Consider the following 22,320-nt stretch of genomic DNA (forward strand, 5'->3'; position numbering starts at 1 on the left):
GTATTACCATTTCTTCGCAATTAAGTATGAAGTGAAATTTGAGCATTTAAAACGAATTGAATATTTAGTCAAAATATGTAGCATGCTTTGAGGTACAAAATTGCAATGCAAATGAATTTGAACTTGAAATGAAATTATGTTTATAGCAATTAACGCAAGTACTTTACAAATTCGTAAATTAATATTTTCAAATGCATTTGACATATATATATATATTTATTTTCCTTTTCATAAGTCTCAGCAATCATAATTTGACCTAGACGTAACCACTTCAAAAGCCAAATCTAAATTTACATTTAAATGGCAAATAAATTACTTTTATAAAACCAAATTTAATTCTAAATTTGTGGTCGAGAATAAATAAATGATTTTAGCAGCAAGTTCAACAATTTAACTTTATCACCTCACTCACTTTATGGCTTGTCTAAAACATATCTGTGCATTTCTTTTATGCCACCTAAAATTAACATGAACTGTAACGAACAAATTTTACATGTTGCAGTTTAAGCAGCGTATGAATGGCTTGGAACATGAAAAATGAGAAATACAAAAGGTTATTTAACTAAATAATTTTTAATCACATACCTTTTAGAAATCACTTAAAATGTAAATGATTTGGAGTTGCTAGTCTCTTTAAATTACCTTTAAATTTTAAAGCATATTAAAGGGTAACTTCCAGTCAGTCACTAACGTAAACTTTTCTACTCGTTTTCAACTCAACGCATACATGTAAAACATTCACGTCATGTGGTTGTGCATGCAACTGATTCTCGTTCGTTATGGAGGAAACTAAAAGGTAACAGAATTTTTTCAAAATTTTGCACGTTTTGTTTGTCTTTAATATTAGACATTGTGAGCGCACTCGCTGGCAGGATGAGGAACTCATGTGCACCAGCAGCCAGTGCTTTTTTAAGGTGCTAAAGTTGAGTTTGAAGTTCAAACCAATTAAGGTAAATGTAGCTCATGGAAAGAGATGCCAGCACTGAGATTTTGACTAAGACTGAGATTGAGGGCTGGAGCTGAGCTTGGGCTTTAGTTAAAAACACGACAAAAAAGGACAAACAGAAATTTATGCGTAGTGCGACGCCCTTGCGAGTATCTGGATGACAAATCGGGACACAAAGGACATTGCAGTGGGCGACAGTTGCAGCCAAGCGCGCAAAATGTTTAACAAGCGCACAAAATGTGCACAAACAACAGCGCTACAAAGAGATAACAAATACTTTTGGCTTTCGCCCTCAAACGCAAACGCAGACTCAAACTTAAGCTTGGGCTGCCAGACTTTAGATTTTATAAAAAAAAGCCAAATATTTAATTAAATTTAAGAAACAGCTGTAGGATGTGCCGCATTGTTAGATTAACTCAGACAATGCTACGCACTGAGGACCTGAGACTGACAACTTGATAATCTTTTCCTTGGTTGAGAGCCGCATGCGACATGTGGCAGGGATTTGATGAAACATAAAAAAGCATAACTTTCAAAATGGCTCTGACAGCTGTCAACAGCGAGCGTCGTAGACAACGCCGCGTAGCGTTAAGCTTGCCCATTAAACGAGCCAATGCACAAGGGCAAAATACGCATTGCGCATACGTCATGTGGCACGCTGATAGCGCAAAGCGCAAAGACAACGCAGTTTGATGCGGGTTAATGCTAGTTCTATGACCACTTGATAGCTGCTTGCACTCTCTCAAATAACAGGCTAAATCAAATAACCTTTTCTATCAAGCACTTCATCCAATGTCTTCAACTAATCTTCTCAAATGATTCAAAGACATGAGCCAAAGTCATGGATGGCAACGGCGGCAGGATGAGTCAACGAACGAAGAAGCAAGCGAGCGAGCACTTTGCCCAACTTGCATTAGTTTCACTTCAGACTTGTCAATAACCAACAAAATGAGAATGACAAATACATCTGGCAAATTGATATGCACGAACAGCCTTCAAGGGAATTCATTTCAATTTCGCTTGAATTGTATGATTGGGAACTTCAATTCAGCCACAAAGAGATGCAAATGGAGTTAACAATAATTTGATTTTGCATTTCAAAATCTGCCAAGTGTTCACAACTTGAATTCCATGTGTTGAAAATATTTCTTTGCAGTTATAAAATAAATGGTTATTTTGTTAAATAAACACATGCAAGTTATGCTAAAATTGGATTGGTACACGCAATACTAAACAGAAAGAAACTCATATATCATTGACGATTATGAGGCTCAAATTACGGCAATTACCAACAAATATATTGTGGCCACCCATGGAGAACATAATGCTTCAAAATGGATGCCTTTTCGAAAAGGAAAACGCAGCTGTCGTTGGCAAGTTATATTTGAAGAAAGACGAAGCAACCTTCAAGCGACCCCTTTTCAAAATTGTACTAATAAGTTCGGGGCACTTGTCTGGCTATTCATTAAGCTGTGACAAACCAAATGCTCACAACTAAATATTGCCCAAATGCGTCTAGGAATGTCAACAAGGTCATTAGCCAAAAAAGCATCGACCACGCACACATATTGCACAAATATATGTAGTATGTATAGTATATGAAAAAGGTCGATTGCTGGCTCTGGGTTCAGGAAAATCTCAGCTCAAGCAATACTTAATTAAATCCTCCCAAAAACAAGTTTATTTCACTTTCGCTTGCTCGCTTTCTCTCTTTCTATGCGCCTGTCAAATTAATGTTTAACATTGGCTGTTGCACAAGTTTTCCGGGTAAAAGGAAACTAATTTTCTTGCGTATTACCAGCTATATATTTGGCCAGCTGTTTGACGAGTATCCTTTTGGGATGTGAATGACCTTAAGCTTAGCTCACCAAACTTGTTGCACAGATAGGTTAGAGCTTAGTAGTTTCTTGCTTTTAAATTTAAGCTTGTTACTTGGTATATTTTGAATGTAATATTATACCGATTTACATTCGGTATATTTGAATATTTGTTGGTATATATAATTTGGGATATCTTTAATGCATTTTGATTATTTGTTAGTATATTAATTTGCTACATCTTGAATGTAATATTATATCGATATACCAAATTTAACTTCGGGTATGGTTGATTATTTTTTGGTATATTAATTTGTTATAATTATAACATTTGGTATATTTGATTTTTTTTTGGTATTTTAATTTGATATGTCTTGAATTTAATATTATATCGATATACCAAATATGGCTTTCGGTATATTCAATAAAGTGGTATATTTAAAGTAGAATACTGCAATGTTTTGATTTTATTCAAAATGCCCACTCGACTGTAGGTTTCTGACTTTTTACTTTTAAAACCGACATTTCTCATCTAAAATTCGAACGAAATATTATCATATTACTACGATAAGCACCTTGAATTTCTTGAGAAACTGTGTGAACTGATGCAATTACGAGTACTTATCATACTTATCTAAAGAGATTTGCTGCATACGTGAGTGGAAGAGCTCAGAGATTCGCTTCGAGAAATCCTCGACTAGTCCGTGGTATTACTGTGAGCAGTCACTCAATTTACCTACAAAATGCCAATTCCACTCAGTGGCAGTTGCCAAGATGCCAAGTTGCCAGCCGCCCAGCGACGACACTTACGACCGCGTCAATAGCGAAAATGCTGAAATTACGCCGGCAGCTGAGTTTTTCATTTATGTAACTACCACACAACAGCAGCGAGATGAGGCGACAGCGAAACAAAATACACACACAAGTCCTTTTAAGCCGCACGACAGGCAACAATTTCATTTGTCAGGCCGACACAGGGGCCCCGAAGCAACTCTCGCACCTGAAACACTGCTCAACTCTCATGGCCTTGACTACAGCTGATTAAGCTCATTTATCAAAAATGACTTACACGCCAACCAGAGAGAAAGAAAGAGACGATTTCATTGTATTAAGTTGCGTCTTAAAGCATCCAGCCAAAGTCCAAGTCGATTCCTTAGCTAAGAACCCAACAGCTGGTATCTCTTGCCTCTTTGGCATTTTATTGGTTCACTTCAAGTCAATATTTGTATTCATGTTTACCAAATACCGAACGTTGAAGCAAAACGAGATTCACTTATTATTTTGGCCAGACCATGGCCGAAAACAATTTCAGGCCAAGAGAGAGAGCATGACCAAGAAATTTTCGGTAATCGAAAAGTTTTGCGCGCATCAATTTGGAAAGGCAAACATATAATCGTTAAAGTTTTAATTGCGTTGCCCAAATATTGAAATTATTTTGCTCCACAAAGTAAATTTGGATCTATTTTAAATTTAGATTTCAAGGACAGTCTTTGCTTTAAATTAAATTAGTAAATGCAACGCATACATAAAACCGATAAACTTTCAAATTAATGCGCTGATCCGTTAAGCAGAAAAGTATTTCCGTTTAACAATTTGACCACATTTGTGTGAAATTTAGCGTTAGCTTCTTTCAAAATATTCTCCCGTATGTAAGACGCACTTAATATGTACATAACTTGAAGTCTCATTCACTACCTGAACTATGTGGGTAGTTGTGCGATACTTTTGAGAACAACGCGAAACTTTTCCGACAGTCTGCCTGACTCTCACAGTCAGAAGAAATTTATTTGCGCATTTATCAAATAGTTGGCAACTTTCAACATTTGCGATCTGGGACAAAATGCTAGACAACTGAATGTTAAGGCAAGCTGGCAAGCTGTTCATTTCTATTATATCGTATTTTTTCTTGTTTTGTGTAGTCTCCAAGGAATTGTGGCAAGTCGTTGCTTTTGTTTGGATTTAAGTCGTAACATTAGTTGACTTGTAGCGCTAAATTTGTGGCGATGACAGGACAAACAAACTGTGAATGATTCATTTCATTCATTTGTTGTACAAATTGTTGCTGATTTTTCATCAGTCAGTCAACAAATCAAAGAAGCTTTCTTTTTCTTACCATGTCAGCGAAATCAGTTCAAATTGCTTTCATGTCTCGCCCCATTCCATTTCCAATCGTATACGAATTTACCCTATATATGTATGTATATCAGTCAACCTAATTGTCTGGCTTAATTAAATGTATTCACCTCTCCTCTAGAATTCCTGATTTTATTTTGGTTGTGACCAAAAGAAAGGGTGACAAAGCCAGACAAAGAAATAATTAGAAATTACAGTTGTCGACGAGTAACATAAAACGTGTATGCGAGACGATTTTTGTAATTTAAGCGATAACGACCTTCATAGGGTTTAATCAAGCAACAACAAAAAAAACCCCATCTGATGAACGTCTCTTGAACTTGCTTCTTTATCATTCGCTGCGTTCAATAATAGTTAGATAATTTTATATAATGCATTTAATTATACATTGACAATAATATATATTTATATTATTTTTCAGTTATTTGCAACGCCCACATTTTCATAAGCAGACACTATGGTATCTGGCATTAAAAAGGGATTATAAAGTGCCGTTTTAGGGGTCTCCAAGCATTTATTTTAATTAGTAATCAGTTTCATTTCAGTCATTGCACAACACAACTCCGATTTTTAAATGCTTCGCTATTTTTTCCTTTCTGTGCTAATAGCACCACAATTTATGGCGCATTGTAAGTTTTATTAGTTCGAAAATGAAAGATAATACCAACTAGAGCAATCTCACTAATTTCAGACATAGAATGGGACCAATCTATATTTAGATGCGATAACTATAAACAGTCCGTAGTCCAGCAGGCGACAACTTCGATTCCTTTAAGTCAAGTGTGTGATGGACGAAAGAATTGTTCAGACGGCAGCGATGAATTCTTAGCAGTTTGCAAATTAAATCCCTCAGTACCTCAATATCGCCCACAACTCTTCTTCTATTGTGCTTCCGGCGGAGCAATCTCAAAGGACAAAGTTTGTAATGGCAAAGATGACTGTTGGGATAGATCAGATGAATTACCCCTTAATTGTAATGAAGCATTAGCTGATCAAATGCTTGAATCTCAACGTGGAAATTGCGGGTAGATAAGGTATATATTAAGCATTGTATATGGTGTTCATCTCTTAATTTACTGCAGTCAAGGAGAGTGGCAATGTGTGGATAAGAAATGTATTCCGACCAGCAGCTTATGTGATGGCAAAATCGATTGCACTGATGGAGCCGATGAAGCATTGGCCCAATGCTACGAGGATTGCGAGGAGGATCAGTTTCAGTGCGGCAATGGAATATGCATTTCTAAAGACAAGGTTTGCGATAATATAATCGACTGTCCAATGGATGGTGCTGATGAACTACAAACAGTCTGCGAGGATGTTGATAGGTATAAACCGTCCAACTCATATCTTCCATGTAACGAAGGGCCAGAAGCAAGAGTTAAAGAAATCGGGAATTTGTTTTCTGAGAGTTCCACATATCATATATCAGCTAATGGCATTAAATATGTGCTTCCCAACGAACCAGTTCGCTTTAGTTGCCGTTTTTATAGAAAATTGGCCGGATCTGAATGGAATGTTTGCATGTTAAATGGAAATTGGCATCACGACTTTCCAAAATGTCTAAATCCCCCCGGAATATCGCGCTTATGAGGCAGAATTGAAGCAAAACCGTACAAATTTAAATACACACAGAAATGGTATTTACAAATTTTTTGATCTATACTAAATCAAGCATTCTTTTCTTCTTGAAAATATTTATTTGTAAAAGCTGGCAAAACTCACATTTTACATAACAAACTTCATGATTTATTCAAATAAAAATAACATGCAAATAAAATACTAAATTCTACTTTCAACTATTGAGTCAATTACAAACCAAAATCTTTACCAAAGATCCACATTTATTAAATGCATATAAGAATTTAAGCTTTTTAATACATGCAGTTAACTGGTGCTTTATTACGTGCTGCAATGTAATTTTTCTATTTTACACCCAGTTAAAAGGGGTGTTTAGTAGCCAAAACAAAACATTTGCTGACGCATGCTGATTTTCCCCATGTCTGGGTTGACGACAGGGACGAAATTCTGGTTCGTTTCCATTTCCGTTTCCGTTTTCGCCGGGATTATGCGGCTACATTATGGGGACAACTTTTGTTTGCTCGTCTCTTTTTTTGGGTGGGTTTCAAGTTTTTTGTCTTTTTTTATCAACGAATTTCTGGCTGAATACACAAGGCAAATATATATGAATGTATATAAATAGCGCCTGAAGCTAAAACACATAAATGTTTCGTACAATTTGCAGGCGAGTTCATTTTTGTTATCCTTTTTGGTGGAATATTTTTGCTCACTTCACTGCCCACTTAAAGCGTAAAATTCAAATAGAAATGTCTATTTCTATATTGCCTGAAGTTATGTTAATTTCATAAATTCCATTTGTGAATTGTTTGCGATACCGTTGCGAAGGATTCCATTTTGAGTGGTTATCTTAAAGCGCTACTCAAAACTGACAAGAATTCTGTGAAATTGGCTTAATCCACATCGCAGCAAAAAATGTTGGTAATGATATTTAATGTGCTCTCCGCTGTTGATACTTATCAAATAAGGAACAACCTACCATTCGACAAATATAAGTGGTACTCGACGTAACCAGATAGATCATAAATAAAAAGAAAGTCGCCAGAACCGTGGCTGATAGAATGTATTCGTCAGATGGCATATTAGGTAAACGACGATGATGTATCAATGTGGAGGCATAGACGGTGAGTGGAAGCATATATGCAAGTGTCCATAAATCAATAATTACCATAAGATTGGGACTGGATAAGATAAATACAATTATGCTGAGGAATATGTACATGATGATAAACACAATCGTTATGAACAGTATACCATAATATCCAGGCAACAAGATCAATGGCAGACATGCACCCAACATATACAGCATTATGTTAACGATTAGAACAACACCTAAGACAATGCTTGCATATAACACTGGCAAATGATTCCATTTCGAAGAGATTGTGCACAACGTTACGCACTCCACTGCGACAATTCCAAGTGTCCAGTTGACGGGATATTCGTTGAAAAGTTCGGTGTATACCATCAGCACAATGCAGACCAATGCAATGACCATATACATGAAATTCGGCACGGGCACCGAGTCAATCAATTTAATGTGCATCGCCTTCAGTATCACCAGTTGTAAGATGCCTATCATTACCAGCACGATAGCAATAAGATAGATCTTTTGCAAACGAAATAGATTATGCTTTGGATCTAAACTAGACGCTGGCACTCGCAAACTCTCCATTGAACTTCTAAAGAAATATTTTATTGAGACTAATTTGTATTACATTGTTTCTAAACTGTCAAATAGTTTTTAATTTTTATACCCGCTACAGTATATATATTATATTCTTGATCAGCGTCAACAGCCGAGACGATCTAGCCATGTCCGTCTGTCCGTCTGTGTGTCTGTCCGTCCGTCCGTATGAATCACTGGATCTCAGAGACTATAAGAGATAGAGCTATAATTTTTTTTCGACAGCATTTGTTATGTTTGCACGCAGATAAAGTTATTTTCAAATTGTTGCCACGCCCACTTCCGCCCCCGCAATTTAAAAAAATCGAATAACAAGAGTAACTTTAAAGCTAGAGTTTTGGTATTTGCGAATTTTGGTATATACAATATAGTAGTTATGATTCCTGAAAATTTGATTGCGATCAGATAAAATTGTGGATTGTTAAAGAAATACTTTTGTATGGGAAAACACGCCTACTTACTAGGGTCTTAGTTGCTTTGGCTGACAATCTGGTTTTGTACCGTCTATGGTATATTTTGAATGCGGTACAATATCGATATACAAATATACCATTTGGTATATTTTTAGTATTTTAGTAGTAAAAAAAATACTGCAAAATATATTTATTTTATTCGAGTACATTCGACTGTAGCTTTCTTACTTGTTTTTAAACATTTTGTGCTTTAACTAATTTATTTTCTACCCACAAATTAGCAGCTGTCGCATTTAACACGCTAATCATTGTCACTTCGAGCGGCTTCCTCATTCCATAAAATATCACAAGTTTACACAACTTCGTCCATCTCCTTTCTGAGCTTTGGAAACAGTTTTGGTCTACAAGCGAGGGCTGAATTTTAATTGGCTTTTAGCGCTTAAGCAAACACATGCTCAAACGTCAACAAACACCGCAAAATGTCAAAAAAGCTAAGAAATAATTTTACACCTGAATTCCGAAATTAAATAAACATGAGCAAGCAAATGGCCAAATGTCAGAAGTGACAGTGAAAGTCTCGGACACTTTGGGGGATGTTCAATTCAATTGAAAGCTACCCAATATATTGTTGAAAACAGAAATACGAATGACAATAAAATACGCAAATAAATCCATCAATCTAGCTGACGAAATAAAAACAAGGAATCACTCAACTTAAAAGGAAGTCACAATTCGCTTAAGAATAATATTCAGCTGACAAGTGGAATTTAAAGATAAGCCATAAAGTTATTTCCCAGATGTTTTCAGATTTAACTTATTTATCATTTAAAAATATTTATCGCATATATACTATTTGCAAAATATGGGGCGTATGTAAAATTAAAACAAGTAAGAAAACTACAGTTGAGTGTGCTCGACTACCGCTACCCGCTTCTAGTAAAATCAAAAGAGAGCAGTATTATATTTTTATGAAATACTGAAATATACCTAAATGTATATACCAGATTGTCAACCAACGTATTTAAGGCCCAACATTATCAAAAATATTGAAATCTACATGCATACATATTTGGTATCAAACCTTAACAACATAGCATAGAGTTCAAAATATACCAGATTGTCAACTAAAGTAATTAACACCCAACAGCATCAGCCACAAATACTCTTCTACCCCATGGGTAGCGGCCATAAAAATAGATTCTAAAGTGTCTCTGATGCTAAAACGCCCCCGTCAGTATTTCGTAATTTAAAATGGATCTCCATGCGTTTATTTCAATTAGTAATCAGTTTCATTTCAGTCATCGCACAACACAACTCGGATTTTTAAATGCTTCGCTATTTTGTTCTTTCTGTGCTAATAGCACCACAATTTATGGGTTATTGTAAGTTTGATTAGTTCGAAAATGAGAGATAATACTGACTAGAGCAATCTCACTAATTTCAGACATAGAATGGGACCAAATGATATTTAGATGCGATAACTATAAACAGTCCGTAGTCCAGCAGGCGACAACTTCGATTCCTTTAAGTCAAGTGTGTGATGGACGAAAGGATTGTTCAGACGGCAGCGATGAATTCTTAACAGTTTGCAAATTAAATCCCTCGTCACCTGCAAATAGCCAACAATTCTTTTTTTTTGTGCTTACGGCGGAAGAATCTCAGAGGACAAAGTTTGTGATGGCAAAGATGACTGTTGGGATAGATCAGATGAATTACTACTTAATTGTAATGAAGCATTAGCTGATCAAATGCTTGAATCTCAACGTGGAAATTGCGGGTAGATAAGGTATATATTAAGCATTGTATATGGTGTTCATCTCTTAATTTACTGCAGTCAAGGAGAGTGGCAATGTGTGGATAAGAAATGTATTCCGACCAGCAGCTTATGTGATGGCAAAATCGATTGCACTAATGGAGCCGATGAATCATTAGCCCAATGCTACGAGGACTGCGAGGAGGATCAGTTTCAGTGCGGCAATGGAATATGCATTTCTAAAGACAAAGTTTGCGATAATACAATCGACTGTCCAATGGATAGTGCTGATGAACTACAAATAGTCTGCGAGGATGTTGATGGGTATAAACCGTCCAACTCATATCGTCCATGTAACGAAGGGCCAGAAGCAAGAGTTAAAGAAATCGGGAATTTGTTTTCTGAGAGTTCCACATATCATATAGCCAATGGCATTAAATATGTGCTTCCCAACGAACCAGTTCGCTTTAGTTGCCCTTTTTATAGAAAATTGGCCGGATCTGAATGGAATGTTTGCATGTTAAATGGAAATTGGCATCACGACTTTCCAAAATGTCAAAATCCCCCGGCAAAATTGAACCGTACTAATTTAAGTACAAACAAAAGTGGTTAAAATATTCTGTATAAACACTCTATATGGTGTTTTTAAACAATTTCCTAATGTACTATATTAAATCAATCACTAAAAATACAGTTGGTTTATTCAAGAAAAAGGTTTTGCAAAAAAATATTTCTATTATTTGGATAAGAAACAATTAAAATATATAATTAGGCTTCAATTCATGTCAAGTGCTCCCTAATTATTTAAATTACTTGCTTGCAACATTTAAATCATAAATTTCAATACGACGCGGCGAACAAAGAACGCACAGATTGCCAGAGCCTGTTGAAATCTTCGTATTTGCTTTTTGCTGTTGAAATATATCCAAGTAATCATTGAGGGTTTATGAGTATCGCTTACAATACGAGACAAGCTATTATATGTATGTATTGGCCTTTAGAATTTATTGTTGTTGATTTCTCAAGATTATTAACATAATCAGCTTTTCATTCAAAGCTCTATTAATGCCCATCAATCATAGAACCGACGATGGAATTCAATGGCAATAAAAAGACGCTGAAAGATTTACGCAAAGACATCAGCAGAATGATAATTTTCATAAGCTAAGACCCGGCTTATAGTAGGAAAACTTTATAAATGAAACTGAAATGTGTTAAAGTAAATGCAAATACATTAAGATTATTACTTCAAGGCTTTCAGAAATATCCAATTTATATATTGGTCTTTATGTACTGTAAACAAACGTTGAAAGTATTTAACACTTTAGCCTTGTTCAATTTGGTTTCAATTTCCATTTGCAATTAATATGTGTTGGCATAGCGATTGGCCAAATTATTACTAACATGTAATTAAAGAAATTGCTAGACTCGTTACCTAGACAATAGCGATAGCCCTTTCAAGGGCCAAATAATAATTTAATGAAGCCATATTCTATCAAGTAATAAAGCCAAATAAATGCTGAATTAAATTCTTTAACAATTTCGTCGAGATGTGTTCGTCTCTTTTTTACTTTTAAGTTGCTTGACTAACTTTAAAAGATAACTAATTTTGAAAGGGAATAAAACAAGCAAGATTTTAGAGCTAACTCTCGTTAAAGTCCTGAATTAAATTACTTGTTGCAGTAACTCTTATGTTACAAAAAGAGAAACTAATTTGATGTGAAATTCATATTAGAGACTGAGTTATAGACACATATTAATATAATCTTATTATTTCAAGACAAGTACTGGCAGGCTGAAAGCCTGATTCAACTTTCTCGATGACAAATACGACCTTCTTGACGCAATTTGATTAATTGCCACTCAAGTTTGGCATTAAATTATGAATATGGATGTCAAAAAATAGGTCTGCCTCTTTTGGTTAAGTGCGTGTATGAATCACATTATATTTAGAAAAAGCTATAAAAAGAACACTCTCAAGAGAGTTAACAGCTGTTCAATTGAGCTGATTTTAAATTCAACCTTGTACTTTAAAGGAGGCACACCATCTAATGTGCCGTGTCACGTAAGTCGAGCCACGCGACATCCAATTGAGCAAATAAATCAGTGAGCTAATAAATTTTTAGAAGCTGCCTAATATGAGAGCAATACTCGTACGTTCTCAGACGCTTGCTTTGTATTCGTGCTCTGCACTCGAACCATAAATGCCAACGAACCATTAAGAAACCAAAGTGAACAAGACCGTCACGAGAATACTGAACCGAAGTGTAATCGAGGGAGTTGGGCTCCCTACTCCCTAGCGCCACAACACTCTGAATCTTGAATATGCCGCACAGCCACTTCCTGTCTTTTCCATTTTAGTTCAATTCCATGCCGTACCATGCGGCGTATACGTGTCCCTTCCGGGTGTGAGAATATATACGTACGTATGTGTGATTTTCTCGGGACTGCGCATCGCTGGCTTCGTTTTAATATATTGAATTTTATTGTTTTTTTATTAAAGGCAATTCTCAACACCTGTTCTCAAAAGCATTTTCCAGCTTTTGCCACTTCTCTATACGTTATTAATTGCCATTTATTCGCACGCTATGCGACAGACACATGCATTATTATATAATTTTATTATTTATACCCGGAAACAAAAGCTGCATTTTAATAAGTCAGTTAATGTCACTTTATTTGTATAAATACAAATAATATATGTAAAGTTCTTCACATTTGCAGACATACTTTTCAATTAACATAAATTAAATATCATATGTGAAAGCATCTCTTGGGTATTTATTTAAGTTTTGTGTATTCAAATATTCGAACCCTATACTTAAATAGTTTTTACTAAATTTAAGTGAAATGCTTTGAAGTTCTCTTTGAAAAACTTTAATGTCTATGTGTACAGATTTCACTCACTATGAAACCTATTTCTGAGTATGTAAAGGATTCCTTGTCAATGTCAAGCCTTCTTAAAGCTGATTAAAATGGCAACAATTGTTATTGACATACACAAGACAAAGATTTACACATTCGTAGCAAAATGTTTGTGTATTTAGCACACATCGTTGACTTTACAATTGTACAAATACCCAGAGACTTGCACATTTAATTAATACACAAACTAATTTTTGCAAAATTGCATAATTCTTACAGTGAAGTGCAAATATTTGTTATGCAAATTAAATTGTTACATTGTTCTTACTGTCACTCAAAGACTAATTCATTCTGCTGATAACACAATATTAACAACGAATAAACAAAGCAATCTTATCTGAAACAATTTAGGAACACTTATGTAGATTGTAAATTATGATTAAAGAAAGCATAAGCTACACATTTAAAGTAAATTTAAATTTAGAGAAAACTTACTAACACACTAACATATGCGTATAAGCACACAAAGTCGAAATTATTTCCTTAGCTCGTGTGTTTCTTAATTGCGCAACAACAAATTACTCGCTTCGTAGGCTCGCAAAGGCGTTTCGCACTTTGCTGCATTTCCAAGGAACAACCGCAAACTTGTCGTCAAAAGTAAAGCAAGCAAAAGAAGCAAAAGGAAAAAAAAAGAAATGGGACTCTTGTTGTGGTCCTTCGCAAGAAATATCAGGTTATGCTGGTCAACGAAAAACAATAGCGTGCAAACTGATTATAAAAATGCGAAACCATAGAGACCTTCGTAAACAATAAGGATGACGTTGCGTTAACAACAACAACAGGAACAGCAACAACAGAGACTCAAGCTCAACTCATTCTTATTCTGATTCGCTGTGTCTGTGTCTCGTTGAGTTCTCAGTACTTTTAGTTGGAAAATATTTCCAGCATAATATGCTCAGCGGAGCTTAAAAAAAAAATGCTCCAGTTGTTGGTCCTTGTTGACAACATGTCAAAGAAAACAATGAAACAGACGACCAGAGAGTTCCGCTCACACTCTTCTTTACATTCCTTCTCTCTCTCTCTCTCGGTTTTCACCACTCTTCTTTTGCTTCCGTTCGCTTCTGTTGCAGTCGACTTCCCCTGTCCAGTGTAACGAATTAAATTAAAAACCAAAAACAAAAAAAATGAGAGAGAACACTTATCCTCGGGGCGACAAAGTTTTAATACCCTTGCAGTACAACTTATTAAATGGATCTTGCCTTCCCTTTTTCTACAAATTTTTTGTCAGTGCAGGCGAAAAAAACGTTTTAAAAATAGTATTTAATGTTTAAAAAACGAATACCTAAATATACTAAAACCTTAAACACCTTTAGCATTAAGTAACTTAACAATCAATTATTTTAGATATTATAATGTACAAAATTATTAGTTTTTGCCAATATAAAATGGCTGTGGTCCATTGCAAGATATAGCTAATTAGATTTCAAAAATCACATACCACAATTATATCACTCCTCACAAGAGTATACAAATTTATATTCCACCCACAATTCGACTTGTTTTCATTTTTGCACGCGTTCGACTTTTCTTTGACTTGCGAAGGAGTTTTGCGGGAAATTGATTTTCCTGCTCAACTTGTTCTTACCACAATTGCATTTTACTTGCGACGAATACTTGAAAATTCACATGACTTTTTATCGATATGAACAATTGTTTGGTTTATTCAACAAATTGAACTCGAGTGTAATTCAATTACTGCAATAAAAACTTTACTCACAACTCACTGAACTATCAAAAGTAATTGAAACTATGCACATTTTCTAAATTACCATAAGTGTATAGGGCAATTTAGTTCGTTGTTAGATACAACTTTATTTATGTTTGCTCTACTCGAATATTTTACATCAAATAGCCACAGGATATACATAATTAAGAGTAACAACATTGCTGTTGGCCTTTGTTTTGATTTTAGGCCTCTGCTCTAGCATTTTGTGAAATCGCGTGTAATTCAATAAAAAAGTTATGTTATTTTACCAGCTGGCAGGCAAATTAACAGAGCACACACACACACACACACACACACAGACACACAACATAATCCTGTCGACGTTATCCTGGCACCACGCATTGACTGAGTTGCTTATCTCTATGTTAACATTCGCAACAAACAAGCAAAATTTATGAGCACCTTGCGGCAAATTTATGTGTGCCAGCCAAAAGCCAACAACAACATTAACAATAACAACAACCATAACCAACAACGAGAACAACAACAACAACAACAATAAGAAGAGCTTCAGCTATAAAATATGTGAATAAAAATCTGTCTTAAATATACTCAACTGCCAGTTATTAACAGAACAATCGCCTCTGGTCATGGCCCTCTCTCTCTCTGTGGCTCTCACCACTTGTGCATTTTAATTTATTTACCACTTTGTAAGGGGGGCAACATGACCAACCGGTGGGCGTGGCCATGGGCGCCATATTTGTACACTCTTAATTGTTGCAGGCAAAACGTACGTTTTTGTTTTCGCCCACTTTATTTGTTGCTATACTCGTATTTTTGTGTTTTAATCCTTTCACCGGATGCAGAGGCAGTGAGACTTCTTGTTTATTATGCTTAAAGTGTTTACAGCATGCATATAAGTTAATTATTCCTTGCAGCTCAGCAGCTCTTTCATTTAAAATTCGAAGTGAAAAGACTTTAACAAGCTATTCATTAAGCATTCAAGTTACTCGACTGTAATTAATAGAATACAATAAAAAACCTAATCAAATAATCATATTTAGCATCTGTTTTATTTGTCATTGTGTTATATTTATTATTCAATTTAAATGTAGATTTGCTATTTTATCTTTTATTGGATTTTCTATTTTTCTTTTCTGTGTTAATGTTACTGCTCTTCATTTAGATTGGAGTTTTAGTTTCCCATTTTCGCAATGCTTCGAATGCACTTTGGCGCTGGTCAACCCGTTTACCACAGCGGCATATGGTCGTGGAACAATGAGACTGATAGTCTGCACTTTGAGCCACACACGGATTTGGAGGACAGCAAGGACCATTACATTGAAACGAATGGATATCGATTTCTACGCACTCTAAACGCTGTGGAGGAGAATGTGTTTCGTCAGGAATACACGCAATCTCAACCCACATACGAGATGGTTGTGTCAATCAATGATGTGCGAGATCTGGTTTTATTCCTAATGCCCAAAGAATTTATGAGAATGCGTTTCGTTGACTTCATGCACAAGCCAGCTGTAGACAAACTGTTGCATGCTCTTATCATCTACTTCGAGTACTTTCTTCGTATGGTGGAGTTTGTGCTCATTCGTCGGGATGAAGTCGAGGGCAGCATGTCACAAATCCAAAGCGAACAAACGAACGAATTGAAGCGCATTTGCTCCATCCACTTGAGCCAGTATCGCATGTTGGTGGCTAGAAATTATAGTGTTATCCTCAAGGGTGAAGGCGATATGGCTGAGTTTTATCATATGAAGCATTCTGTACATATTTCCGCTACCCTCAAGGATCGTACCTTTCATCAACATTTCTTAGCTGTAGCCATACAGATCGTTTGGATAACGATGCATCGTCGTGCTTATCATGTGATCGAGATGGAAATGAATAGACTCTTTGGTTCGGAACACTTTATAGGGCAACACCCCGAGTATATCAAGTTTTCGACAGCGGAAAGAAGTCTTCTCTATGGGCGTAGGAATAAAATAGAGAACTATCGCTTGCAGCGATCACCACTGATACAGGAACTGGAGCATGTGGCTGACGAAGATTTGCCCATTTTGTGGATAGGTGAGCGATTGTATCGGGGAAACAATATTCGGATTGCTAGCATCGAACTGGAGTACATTGTGCCTGACACTCAGCTGCGTATGATAGATGTAGCCCATGGGATTCTGGGTAATCCGAAACGTTTCTTTAATACCATTCTCGAATTAAACTGGCCAGCAATGCGGCAGGAGAATTATTCTCTGACAAATGATCCCTATCACCTAATAAGACAGCCATCACTTCGAGTACCGAGCATCAAAAGTCGGCGTGATTTGAAATTGTTCAAGAACTACGAACATTTCCTGAAGATCTTTCAAATTTATGAGCCAGTTCCACGGCATAGACTTCTCAAGTGGCTTCAGCGAGAAAATAAAATTTCGACTTCCCGAATTGACGATACACCCAATATAAATACGCGTTGTGAGAACGAGCTGGCCTCCAAAACTATCGGTCCCAATGTTACTCAGATTATCCAAAATTATTTCGAAATTGTCACTCGCTTTCGTAAAGAAATTACCGATGATAAGGATAAAGACAGAGAGAGTTTAGCTTCTCTCAGGTTTTGAATGATATTCGTTTATTATTTAACTCCTGAAAGCAAGTGGAAAACTCATCTGTCTACCTCAATTGCCACATAAATAAAACTGCAATCAAAGCAATTTCAATTCTAGTTAATGCATTTAGTTTTGAGTTAGAAATATATACAACTTAATGCAAGTGCTCCTTGTAAATATTGTCAGCTAATCTTGTGGAATTATGATTGCTACGAATTCAGAGATCATTCTAGTACACACAAGTACACATACACATACAAACACACTAAGTTAATACAATGATACGCATTTATGCAGATACTTATGTACCGAAATACCGCAGTGGCAAATGGTCATGGGACACTAAGAAAGATGGTCTCCACTTTGAGCCACACAATGATCTAGAAGATGCCAAGGAGCGTTATATTGAAACCAATGGATACAAGTTTTTGCGAACCATCAATCAGGAGGAGGAGATGATCTTCCGTCAGCAGTATGTTCGCTCCGAAGCCACATTTGATACGGACACCGTGGTGATCAACGATGTACGTGATCTGGTTTTATTTCTAATGCCCAAGGAGTTTTTGACCATGAAGTTTCTTGAGTTTATACATAAGCCAGCGGTGCATAGATTAATTCATGCTCTTATTATCTATTTTGAATACTTTCTCCGCCTGGTGGAATTTGTACTTGTGCGACGAGATGAATTGGCTGGCGATATGGCTCAAATACAGAGCGAACAAACGAACGAAATGAAGCGTATTTTCTCTATCTATTTGAGTCAATATCGCATGTTGGTGGCCAGGAACTACAGTGTTATCCTCAAGGGTCAAGGCGACATGGCACAATTTTATCATATGAAGGAAATTGTGAACATTTCCGCAACCATTAAGGATAAATACTTTCACGAACAGTTTCTTGCCGTCACGATTCAGATCGTCTGGATCGCGATGCACAGACGGGCCTACAATGTGATCGAGATGGAGATGAATCGACTTTTTCGTTCCGAGCACTTTGTAACAGATCGACCAGAGTATCTGAAGTTTACGCCAGCAGAGAAAAGTTTGCTTTATGGCCGCAATAATAAGATTGTTAATTATCGCACTCAAGTCTCGCCTTTGATACAGGAGCTCGAGCACATTGCTGACGAGGATCTGCCAATTCTTTGGATAGGTGAGCGTAAATATCGTGGCACAGATACCCGAATTGTTCAGATTGAACTAGAATACATCGTCCCGGGTCCGCAGCTGTTTATGATCGATGTTGCCCATGGTATTTTGGGACACCCAAAGATATTATACGACACTATGTTGAATCTAGACTGGCCAGCAGTTCGGTTTGCCAACTATTCGGTTGAGCACGATCCCTATCATATAGTGCGACAACCGCATCTGCAAATACCCAATATTGACGAAGTGAAGTTACGTCGCATGTCTAAGAATTACGATCAATTCTTCAAAGTGTATCGCATCTACGAGCCGTCTAGTCGTCATATGCTAAACAAGTGGAGTCAGCGTGAAAAGGTCATCAACTTTTATCGTAGTGGTGGCGTTTTGGATGATATTTACGTGCGTTGCAGGAAAGATATAATGAAGAGCACTTATGGTCCTACTGTCATGAATATTATTACCAAATACTTTAAGCTCGTTTCTAGACTCCGTAAAAAAGGCACACGTTATGAAAGAAGATGATACTATCTCGGCCAGAAGTATCCCAATTAGCATAGCGAGTGGAACAATGCGCAAAAAGCCACTGAAACAAATAGCCAGTGAACATTATTTCGAAGAGTAGAGATATCACTAACAATAAAACTTACATGTTTATGAACATTAACTTAACTGATTTTGATTTCAGAACAAATTTATCTTAGAATCTCTACATTTATTTCAAATTGCATATTTAAATTCCGACAGGTAATCGAAATAGAAAAACGATCGATAATTGATGTCGAAAATCATCGCTGTTAATAATTTTGAGATATCGATATATCGATATAATAGTAAGATCCCCTAATTATCAGTCATTAGTGAAAAGAATAATGTCGGCAGAACTTACCGCTCGCACGACTCCGCCGTACAATCATTTTACGCAAATTGGCGATCCAGTCTTACGGCAACGGGCTGTGGAAGTTGAAGACGATCGCATAGACAGCAAAGAGATCAATGATATTGTGGAGCAAATGGTCAACGTGCTGCGCCACTACGACTGCGTTGGCGTCGCAGCACCCCAATTGGGCGTTCCACTACGCATCATTGTCATGGAGTTCCGCGAGGGCAAGCGGGAGCTAATTCCACCAGAAATATACGAGCAACGCAAAATGGCCACGCTGCCGCTGGCTGTAAGCTTTTCCGTTATCTTTGCGAAATTGTCGTCTCGCTAAATTGACTGCATATTTACACAGGTATTTATCAATCCGAAACTCGAGATAATCGGCGACGTTAAGCACACGCATCCCGAAGGTTGCATGAGTGTGCGCGGATTTTCTGCCCATGTACCACGATACGATCGCGTTCGCGTTACCGGCATTGGAAAGCTTGGAACGCCAGAGCAACTCGAATTGGAGGGATGGAGCGCACGTATTGCCCAGCACGAGGTTGACCATTTAAATGGCATCGTTTGCATTGACCGCATGGATGTTTCAACTTTTACTTGTGTCACTTGGGAGCAAATTAATGCAGCTGGCGGACGCGCGGTTATACCGTTTGATAAATAAACATTTGTTTGAAAATTGTAGAGCATCGATATATCGATGTTTTGGAAAATATACCAAAATAACGGATATATGGCAAATTAATATACAAATCCAATATGTTTCAGAAACGTGCATAATAAATCAGTTAAACATATTTAAATCGCGGTATTTTTTAAATTTCTTTCTCCCTTAGAACAGTTTTTAAAAAACAAAATATAAATTGGTGGCCAAAATCGAGATGAAAATTCGAGTAGTAACGGTTGAATCAGCTGTGTCGTAAAATATACCAAATGAACTGTCAGCAATACTTATCGATTGTTTCTTATCAAAGTTTGTTATAGTGTTGTAAAAGATTTAAATTTATATAAATAAAATAAACTAGCAGTTCACATATTTTATATGTTGTGTTATTACTTGTTAAAGACGTAAAACGCGTGTGATATTTATTGCAATTTAAATGCAGCTACCTAGCTTCTTGTAAAGCCACCAAATTAAGGAGATAAAGTTCCATTAATTTAAATTAGATGTTTATAGAGTTACGCCGGTGGCTGACTATTAGATTTTTGTAGACCAAATGTTGTTAAAACAGCTGACATTACACAGCCAACCCGCTCGTTACCTAAGCACCAGCTTAGCGAGGCCCCAATCCTTTAGGAAATGGTACCAACAACTATGGACAACCAAGCGCACAAATCTGCCACCATACGGCCACTTCACACAAATCGGAGATCCCGTGCTCCGTGACAAGGCAGCCGAGGTGCCCGCGGACTATGTGGACAGCAAGGAGATCCGGGCGATTGTTGATCAGATGGTGACTGTGCTGCGCAAGTACAACTGTGTGGGAATTGCGGCGCCCCAAATAGGTGTCTCCCTGCGTATTATCGCCATGGAATTTAATCCAAGCATCAAAAAGGAACTACCCGATATCACATGGAAAACGCGACAAATGTCCGAGCTGCCGCTAACAGTAAATTATAGAAATTGACCCCAGATCATCCACTTAACTGACTTTTATTGCTTGGCAGGTGTTCATCAATCCCCAGCTAGCAGTCACCGATTACATTAAGCACAAACATGCCGAGGGCTGCATGAGTGTGCGTGGCTTCTCCGGCGACGTGGAACGCTATGCGGGCGTTAAACTCTCAGGCCTAAATAGAGACGGTGTCGCCACAGAGCTGGAGCTGAGCGGATGGAATGCACGCATAGCACAGCATGAAATGGATCATTTGGATGGCAAGCTGTATATCGATCACATGGATCGATCCACGTTCATGTGCACGTGCTGGGAGACGGTGAACACAAAGTCGGGACGCGTCGAAATACCATTTTATAAATAATTTTGTATATGATGAATTTCGTTTATAACATGGAATGTAAATGTTCAAATTGATTGGCAACTCCTCTTCTATGTATGTATATTCACTTATCGGTCATGTACATCCTCAGATGTTGATTAGCCGTGCCCAGCGCCGTCTTCGCCCTGAAGTACTCGGGGCTATCCCACAGAGCACGTTTGTCCATCATATATGTGAACAACTCGTCGTACTCGCGCTGCAACAACTTGTGTGTGGTTGACACCTTCCCACGCAGCTCGTCAATTGCCCGCAACAAACGCAAACGCGTCACATCCAAGATTGCAGCCTCTTCAACTTCAGCTGCAGTCTTGACAGTCGTGACACCCTCTTGCTGCAGCGTTCGTAGATGCATGCGCATATTCTGCCAATCGTCCCATTGCAACTGCAGGCACTTTCCCAAATACTTGAGCACTGCGGTCCGTAGAATGAATTGCCGGATACCGGGATGCGCAATATCACGAACTCGCGCTCGGAACATGCCTCTCAACAGTTGCTCAAATCCTGTGATTAATTAATGATTACATTGAATGTTGTTATAGCTGAGTAGTTTACTTCAATGTGAAAACTATTTCCCACATTCTCAAGCATATCCATTTCAAGTGGGAACTTAAAAACCAAAGCTAAAATGTAAAAGAAATTTTTGAAAATATGGAAAGAACGACGTCAAAGTTGCTGTTGCAACCTTTCTATAATTATTATTCCCAATGATTAATTTGTTATAATTTATGTTTGCTTCAGTACATATAGCTGGATTTATGTGT

At 37.1% G+C, this 22,320-nt stretch overlaps 8 protein-coding genes across 11 annotated transcripts; 6 read left to right on the forward strand and 2 right to left on the reverse strand.

Annotated features, from left to right (window-relative positions):
• The first annotated feature begins 5,431 nt into the window (after nt 1-5,431).
• LOC133837540 (low-density lipoprotein receptor-like) lies at nt 5,432-6,606 on the forward strand. The gene is made up of 3 exons (XM_062268335.1): nt 5,432-5,525; nt 5,588-5,921; nt 5,979-6,606. The coding sequence occupies exons 1-3, from the start codon at nt 5,471-5,473 to the stop codon at nt 6,484-6,486; spliced, it is 897 nt and encodes a 298-aa protein (XP_062124319.1). The 5' UTR covers nt 5,432-5,470; the 3' UTR covers nt 6,487-6,606.
• Nucleotides 6,607-6,892: 286 nt separating this feature from the next.
• On the reverse strand, nt 6,893-9,137 carry LOC133837541 (uncharacterized). Of its 4 annotated transcripts, none has more exons than XM_062268339.1 (3): nt 8,846-9,136; nt 7,640-8,153; nt 6,893-7,524 (listed from the first exon to the last, which is right to left on the reverse strand). In XM_062268339.1, exons 1-3 carry the CDS (start codon nt 8,902-8,904, stop codon nt 7,492-7,494), a joined length of 606 nt encoding a protein of 201 aa, XP_062124323.1. In that variant the 5' UTR covers nt 8,905-9,136; the 3' UTR covers nt 6,893-7,491. The 4 variants fall into 4 exon arrangements, with proteins under 4 accessions (XP_062124323.1, XP_062124320.1, XP_062124321.1 ...); XM_062268340.1 differs by having other exon boundaries at nt 7,501-7,652; nt 7,726-8,153; nt 8,846-9,137; XM_062268336.1 differs by having other exon boundaries at nt 6,893-8,153; nt 8,846-9,130.
• Nucleotides 9,138-9,836: 699 nt separating this feature from the next.
• On the forward strand, nt 9,837-11,005 carry LOC133837542 (low-density lipoprotein receptor-related protein 8-like). Its single transcript, XM_062268341.1, has 3 exons — nt 9,837-9,953; nt 10,016-10,348; nt 10,406-11,005. Exons 2-3 carry the CDS (start codon nt 10,320-10,322, stop codon nt 10,935-10,937), a joined length of 561 nt encoding a protein of 186 aa, XP_062124325.1. The 5' UTR covers nt 9,837-9,953; nt 10,016-10,319; the 3' UTR covers nt 10,938-11,005.
• A 4,972-nt stretch (nt 11,006-15,977) lies between these two features.
• LOC133839077 (uncharacterized) lies at nt 15,978-17,607 on the forward strand. The gene has a single exon (XM_062270407.1). It carries the CDS (start codon nt 16,130-16,132, stop codon nt 17,543-17,545), a length of 1,416 nt encoding a protein of 471 aa, XP_062126391.1. The 5' UTR covers nt 15,978-16,129; the 3' UTR covers nt 17,546-17,607.
• A 122-nt stretch (nt 17,608-17,729) lies between these two features.
• On the forward strand, nt 17,730-19,345 carry LOC133839078 (uncharacterized). Its single transcript, XM_062270408.1, has one exon. The coding sequence runs from the start codon at nt 17,812-17,814 to the stop codon at nt 19,201-19,203; it is 1,392 nt and encodes a 463-aa protein (XP_062126392.1). The 5' UTR covers nt 17,730-17,811; the 3' UTR covers nt 19,204-19,345.
• Nucleotides 19,346-19,499: 154 nt separating this feature from the next.
• On the forward strand, nt 19,500-20,363 carry LOC133839081 (peptide deformylase, mitochondrial). Its single transcript, XM_062270411.1, has 2 exons — nt 19,500-19,850; nt 19,914-20,363. The coding sequence occupies exons 1-2, from the start codon at nt 19,551-19,553 to the stop codon at nt 20,223-20,225; spliced, it is 612 nt and encodes a 203-aa protein (XP_062126395.1). The 5' UTR covers nt 19,500-19,550; the 3' UTR covers nt 20,226-20,363.
• Nucleotides 20,364-20,545: 182 nt separating this feature from the next.
• On the forward strand, nt 20,546-21,594 carry LOC133839080 (peptide deformylase, mitochondrial). The gene is made up of 2 exons (XM_062270410.1): nt 20,546-21,171; nt 21,230-21,594. The coding sequence occupies exons 1-2, from the start codon at nt 20,779-20,781 to the stop codon at nt 21,539-21,541; spliced, it is 705 nt and encodes a 234-aa protein (XP_062126394.1). The 5' UTR covers nt 20,546-20,778; the 3' UTR covers nt 21,542-21,594.
• LOC133839082 (uncharacterized) lies at nt 21,519-22,037 on the reverse strand. The gene has a single exon (XM_062270412.1). The coding sequence runs from the start codon at nt 22,035-22,037 to the stop codon at nt 21,624-21,626; it is 414 nt and encodes a 137-aa protein (XP_062126396.1). The 3' UTR covers nt 21,519-21,623.
• Between the last annotated feature and the right edge of the window lie 283 nt (nt 22,038-22,320).

The sequence above is a fragment of the Drosophila sulfurigaster genome, chromosome 2R, assembly GCF_023558435.1.
Source record: "Drosophila sulfurigaster albostrigata strain 15112-1811.04 chromosome 2R, ASM2355843v2, whole genome shotgun sequence".
NCBI classification, from domain to species: Eukaryota; Metazoa; Arthropoda; class Insecta; order Diptera; family Drosophilidae; genus Drosophila; species Drosophila sulfurigaster.

Bases quoted from the DNA above. Each gene is read 5' to 3' on its own strand.
- LOC133837540 (XM_062268335.1), top strand. From the start codon at position 5,471: ATGCTTCGCTATTTTTTCCTTTCTGTGCTAATAGCACCACAATTTATG. The intron at 5,526-5,587 runs GTAAGTTTTATT...CACTAATTTCAG, and splicing joins ACCACAATTTATGGCGCATT to ACATAGAATGGGACCAATCT. The intron at 5,922-5,978 runs GTAGATAAGGTA...AATTTACTGCAG, and splicing joins TCTCAACGTGGAAATTGCGG to TCAAGGAGAGTGGCAATGTG.
- LOC133837541 (XM_062268336.1), bottom strand. From the start codon at position 8,904: ATGAGGAAGCCGCTCGAAGTGACAATGATTAGCGTGTTAAATGCGACA. The intron at 8,154-8,845 runs GTGGGTAGAAAA...ATATTTCTTTAG, and splicing joins AATGCGACAGCTGCTAATTT to AAGTTCAATGGAGAGTTTGC.
- LOC133837542 (XM_062268341.1), top strand. From the start codon at position 10,320: ATGCTTGAATCTCAACGTGGAAATTGCGG. The intron at 10,349-10,405 runs GTAGATAAGGTA...AATTTACTGCAG, and splicing joins TCTCAACGTGGAAATTGCGG to TCAAGGAGAGTGGCAATGTG.
- LOC133839077 (XM_062270407.1), top strand. From the start codon at position 16,130: ATGCTTCGAATGCACTTTGGCGCTGGTCAACCCGTTTACCACAGCGGC.
- LOC133839078 (XM_062270408.1), top strand. From the start codon at position 17,812: ATGATACGCATTTATGCAGATACTTATGTACCGAAATACCGCAGTGGC.
- LOC133839081 (XM_062270411.1), top strand. From the start codon at position 19,551: ATGTCGGCAGAACTTACCGCTCGCACGACTCCGCCGTACAATCATTTT. The intron at 19,851-19,913 runs GTAAGCTTTTCC...ATATTTACACAG, and splicing joins TGGCCACGCTGCCGCTGGCT to GTATTTATCAATCCGAAACT.
- LOC133839080 (XM_062270410.1), top strand. From the start codon at position 20,779: ATGTTGTTAAAACAGCTGACATTACACAGCCAACCCGCTCGTTACCTA. The intron at 21,172-21,229 runs GTAAATTATAGA...ATTGCTTGGCAG, and splicing joins TGTCCGAGCTGCCGCTAACA to GTGTTCATCAATCCCCAGCT.
- LOC133839082 (XM_062270412.1), bottom strand. From the start codon at position 22,037: ATGTTCCGAGCGCGAGTTCGTGATATTGCGCATCCCGGTATCCGGCAA.